This window comes from Hakea prostrata, chromosome 4 (assembly GCF_041222555.1).
Source record: "Hakea prostrata isolate BN-2017 chromosome 4, UWA_Hpros_2, whole genome shotgun sequence".
Lineage (NCBI taxonomy): Eukaryota > Viridiplantae > Streptophyta > Magnoliopsida > Proteales > Proteaceae > Hakea > Hakea prostrata.
In genome coordinates this window covers 38,855,755-38,861,349 of record NC_142603.1, presented here as the reverse complement: position 1 = coordinate 38,861,349, position 5,595 = coordinate 38,855,755, and the positions used below count along the sequence as shown (strand labels likewise).

The 5,595-nt window shown below is 45.6% G+C and overlaps 1 protein-coding gene across 1 annotated transcript; it reads left to right on the top strand.

Moving 5' to 3' along the window:
• Window positions 1-1,063: 1,063 nt before the first annotated feature.
• Window positions 1,064-2,140, top strand: LOC149018829 (uncharacterized). The gene has a single exon (XM_089153980.1). The coding sequence runs from the start codon at window positions 1,064-1,066 to the stop codon at window positions 2,138-2,140; it is 1,077 nt and encodes a 358-aa protein (XP_089010106.1).
• Window positions 2,141-5,595: the final 3,455 nt, after the last annotated feature.

Below are 5,595 nucleotides of genomic sequence, written 5' to 3'. Positions count from 1 at the left end.
CGGAACCGGTAGAAAAACTGGAGAGAATAAACTCAGCCAGTCTCTACCCGAGAGAGGAACATTCATCGGATCGGAGCAACCGAACAAATTTAAAAAGGAGCTCACATAGTTCCTGTATGACAACGTAGATATTTTCGCATGGTCAGCAAGTGACATGCCCGGGATAGACAGGCGGATAGCAAAGCATAAGCTCTGTATCCAAAAGGATGCCACCACTGTCATCCAAAGACGGAGAAACTTCGCAATCGAAAAGCATGAAGCGATTAGAGTCGCAGTTGAAAAATTGGAAAAGTCAAGTTTCATAGAAACAATTGAATGCCCCACCTGGCTGGCCAACGTAGTGATGGTCAAAAAGGCAAACGGGAAGTGGAGAATGTGTACCGACTACACAGATTTAAATAAAGCCTGCCCGAAGGACTGTTATCCTTTCTCGAGGATTGATCTCCTGATTGATGCGACTGCAGGGCATGAAGTCCTTAGTTTTATGGACGCATATTCAGGATACAACCAGATCTTGATGAGTCAGGAGGATGAGAAGTATACATCATTCATGACTGATCGGGAGAGTTATTACTACTGGGTGATGCCATTCAGTTTAAAGAATGCGGGAGCCACTTGTCAAAGAGCCGTCAACAAAATTTTCCAACAACAGATTGGGAAAAACATGGAAGTCTACGTTGATGACATGCTCGTGAAGATCCTGGTTCGGGCAAAGCATTTGGCAAACCTTGAAGAAACCTTTGACGTACTGAGAATGTACCAAATGCGTCTGAACCTCGAGAAATGTGCCTTCGGAGTTTCTTCTGGGAAGTTCCTCGGCTTCATGGTTTCCCAAAGGGAAATTGAAGCCAACCCGGAGAAGATCCAAGCACTAATCGAGATGAAACCGTCCGTCACAATGAAGGAGATCCAATGATTGACCGGAAGGGTAGCAGCATTAAACCGGTTCATTTCCCGAGCCGGGGAAAAATGTAGTTCTTTTTGAAAAGCATTGAAGGCTACACCCAGTTCAGAGGCCATCACATGGACGGAAGATTGCCAACAGGCATTTGAACAACTAAAAATGTCACTCGGGACGACACCTGTCTTGGCCCGGCCAGTGACCGGAGAGCCTCTTACAGTTTACCTTGCCATTTCACTAACTGCAGTCAGCGCTGGACTGGTGAAAGGGGAGACAATCCAGAACCCAGTCAATTATGTGAGTCATGTACTCATAGATGCTGAGACAAGATACCCGAACATTGACAAACAGGCTTTAGCTCTTCTGGTGGCATTGCGAAAGCTAAGACCCTATTTTCAAGTACACCCAATAATAGTCCCAACCAACTTCCCACTAAAGAAAATACTTCAAAGACCTGATGTGGCTGGAAGGATGGTCGGGTGGGCGGTGGAGCTTAGCGAGTACCAGATCGAGTTCAAACCGAGGACGGCCATAAAAGCTCAGGTTTTGGCCAATTTCATTGTGGAAAGCACTCTACCACAGAATAAGAGTCAAGCATCTACTAATGAAACATTGGACTTGTGGGTTTTACACGTCGATGGCTCGAGTAGTGCCTCTGGATCAGGAGTAGGCTTGACACTCAGCAGTCCCGAGAACTTCACGGTCAGCTATGCTTTGAGATTTAATTTCCCGGCTTCCAACAATGAAGCCGAGTATGAAGCTGTCATAGCAGGCTTACGAGTGGCCCCAGCACTCAGGGTCCGGGAATTAGAAGTAAGAAGTGATTCCCAACTTGTTGTCAATCAAATCAAGGGAGAGTACAATGCAAAGGATGAAAGAATGGCCAAGTATTTGGCCAAGGTTGAACAGCTCCAGATTTATTTTGATCGGGTAACTTTCCAACAGATACCCAGAAAGGAGAATGAGAAGGTAGATGAACTCTCCCAGCTATCTTTGGCAAATTACAAAAATTTAGACTCGGCAGTTTATATTGAAGAGCTAAATAGCTCGAGTACACAGGAGATAGAAACTTTTGAGATAAGTAGCGAGCTCGATTGGACAACACCCTTGGTAGAATACCTTTGGGATAATATCCTCCCGACTGATCCAAAAGAAGCCAAAAGAACTAGAAACCAGGCGGCCCGGTTCACCATCATCGGGGACCAACTATACAGAAGGTCCTTCACTGAACCACTCTGAGATGTGTTGGCCCTTCTCGGGCCAGCTATGCTCTAGCAGAAATTCATGAAGGTATGTGCGGCGCACACATGGGTGGAAAGGCTTTGGCATAGAAGGTGTTATGCTCGGGCATATTTTGACCAACTGTACAAAAAGACACTATTGAGTATGTCCGCAAATGTGAGCAATGCCAAAAGCACGCCAACGTTCCAAAGGTGCCACCAGTTCCTATGATGCCCGTCTCAGCCCGACACCATTCGCAATTTGGGGAATGGACCTAGTCGGGAAGTTACCGAAGGCTTCAAGAAGTCGGGAGTACCTTGTGGTTGCCATAGACTACTTTATGAAATGGGTCGAGGCTGAACCGTTGTCTTCCATCACAGAAAAGCAAATGGAGAAATTTTTCAAAGAAAAAGTCATTTACAGGTTTGGGATACTTTGAATCCTCATAACGGACAATGGAAAACAATTCGAGGGAGTAGAATTCAAATCTTTTTGCAAAAGATATCACATTGAACATCGGTTCACCTCAGTTGCTTACCTTCAGAGCAATGGACAGGTGGAAGTCACCAACAGAACACTTCTGGACAGGATTAGGAAGAGACTAGAGGATAGTCGGGCACAATGGGTTGAGGAACTCCCAAGTGTTCTATGGTCGTACAGACGACCTGTGCGAACTCCAATTGGAGAAACTCCATTCCACCTTGCGTATGGAACCGAAGCCTTAGCTCCCGTGGAGGTATTGGCCGGGTCATTATGTTATAACAACTTTGATGAACATCAAAATGACCAGGGCCTAAGGGAAAACTTAGACCTCTTGCAAGAAACCCGAATGAAGGCACAGCAAAGAAATCAGTTGTACCAAAAAAGAGTAGCTCAACACTACAATTCCCGGATCAAGAGCCGAAGATACCGATCTAGAGATTTGGTACTAAGAAGAACTGGGGCTTCCGATCCAAAGAATCAAGGAAAGGTAACTCCAACGTGGGAGGGACCTTACCTAGTTGACAAAGAAACAAGACCAGGAGCATATTGACTAAAAGACTCAAAAACTAGGAAGCTGATTGATCAGTCATGGAACTCCACCAACCTGAGAAAGTTCTATCAATAGCTCTGTACCTTTTTCAAAAAGGGAGAAGACATTTTCGGGTCCTTCCTGGTTCATTTTGCGCCTTATTTCTAAGGACTAGCACTTTTTAATGAAGTAAGATTCGGGTATGTCCCGGTCTTTTTGCACATTTATTAAGGACTTGCATCTTTTTCCTAAAAGATAAACATTTTCGGGTCCTTCCCGGTCTACTTGCACCTTTATTAAGGACTTGCATCTTTTTTCTAAAAGATAAACATTTTCAGGTCCTTCCCGTTTATTATTACCACCTTTATCTAAGGATTTGCGTCATTCGGGTGTGACCCGAATGACTTGCGCCTTTCAAAGGACTTGGCATTTTTGACTAAAAGCTATATGAGACTATCCCGAATTCCTTGCGCCTTTTAAAGGACTTAAGCATGAAGCATTCCCGATCATTAAATAACAAGCTACGAAGGCAATAGTTGCAAAAATACTTAGTCAAAAATTCATTCACAAAAGGATTACATGGTTCCGAACCAAAAGCACAAATTGAATACATGATTCGGGATACAAAAAGCTTCAAGATCCCGAGCTTCTCAATCAATCTTCAAGGAGGGGCTTGCTGGAGGGTTCTCTTCGGCAGTAAGCTCAACCAAACCTTCGCTGGACACCTTAGTGTCAACAACGGTGTCAGTCGGGGAACCCCTGATCTCTTCCTCAGCAAAGGATTTCTCGGGGCCATCATCTTCAACATCTTCCTCCAACTCCCCTTCGACCTCTTCCTCATCCTCTGGTCCTTCTTCTTCTCCTTCCTTTTCCTCCTCCACTTCCTCTTCGGGATAGTGTTGAGCAGGAGGATCAATGTAGTCGGTAGCAACAGGGAATGGGATAAATTGGAGTTCGGGAAGACCCTCTAGCCGGGGAAGCTTGAGCTCATCGTACAACTGAGGGTCCAAAGTCTGTTGAAGTGTCTTCTTGAAGGCGACGCGCAATCCTCTTCTAAAGGCTGGAGTGGCAATGTCCAACGATAATTTTTTGAATTCCTCGGTGGCAAAATAATCTTCTAACACCCTCCGCCTGAAGAATTGTGCCCCCGAAGCCTTCAGTTCAGCTAGTTCATCCCTCAGCTCTGCATTCGCATTTCTTTCTTGGGCCAGGAGAGCCTCTGAAGCCTTCTTGTCCTCGGCAGCCTTCCCAAGTTTCTTTTCAAGATCAGCAACTTTTCCTTTGTATTTGCCCTTGCTTTTGAAAAAGTCATCCCTCTCCTTCTTCAACTTGGCCATTTTCCACTCGGCCTCCTCCAACTTCTTCTCTGCCTGGTCAGCTCGGGTCACCGCTTGACCAGCCCGAACATTCGCTTGCTGATGAAGCTATTTGGCCAGCGCCAGTTGGTTAGCTTGGTCCCGAGCCCTACGCATGGACTCGGAAAAAATATGAACTGCCTCGGCCACACACTTGTAGAAGGAACATTAGACCACAAGGCATAAAAAGAGGAGAATGAGAGGGAATCGGGAGAGCGTTACCTAAATCCCTCATTAAAAAATTCGCAGTTGGGAAGATTCCGCAAGTACTCCCAATTAGCATCTTCAGTGGCGTTGTTCAACCACTTCTCGGTGTACACCGAGTCAGAAAAAATTGAGTTAATGACGAGATTCCCAGCTGAAGTCGAGGGTGCAACTTCATGTTCGGGTTCGTAGATACGAACCTTCTTTGGAGGACAAGGAACCACCTCCGCTTTTTGTTTTTCACCTCCCGAGGGAGGTACTTTCTTCTTGGGACTCTTTCCAGTCGGCCAAGCAGCAAAAGTTTGGCCCTTGGCCACAAAAGCTTTAGCCGGGACAGAGTCCTAAGCGGGAGCCTTAGTTTTCAGGACCCCATAGGAAGAAGCCTTGGTAGTTGTGACAGGTTTCCTCCTTCGAGCCTCATCCATTCCCCCGAGAGCTGCAGTCAACAGGTCGTCATCGGAAATTTTTTGGGCCACTGCAAAACAAAGAAATATAATCAGGTCAGCACAAGGAATACAAAATGAAAGCAATAGAAACAAAAACTTACCCAGGGAGAAACCCCACAGCTGAAGGATTGACTCATATTCCATGGAGTACCCAAGGACTGCAAATTCGTCATCATCAACTCGGTTAATGATCCCGACCCTTCCCTCTTCCTTGGGATCTAAGTCGACCGGAAAGTTCAGGCGATCAATGTCTTCCTTGGATACTTCCTGGAATTGGGTAAGGAAAGGCTCAAGAGCAGGGGGTCTGAAGAAAAGAAAAAATTCCCTCCACTTTTTGGTGGTGGATGGGAGAGAATCCTTCAGAATGAAATTTCCTTGGAAGGAAGAAGAAACTCTCTTTGAAAGAAAAAACTAGCCACGCTGGGTGTGAGGATGCAAAGAATAAAAATGATGAAA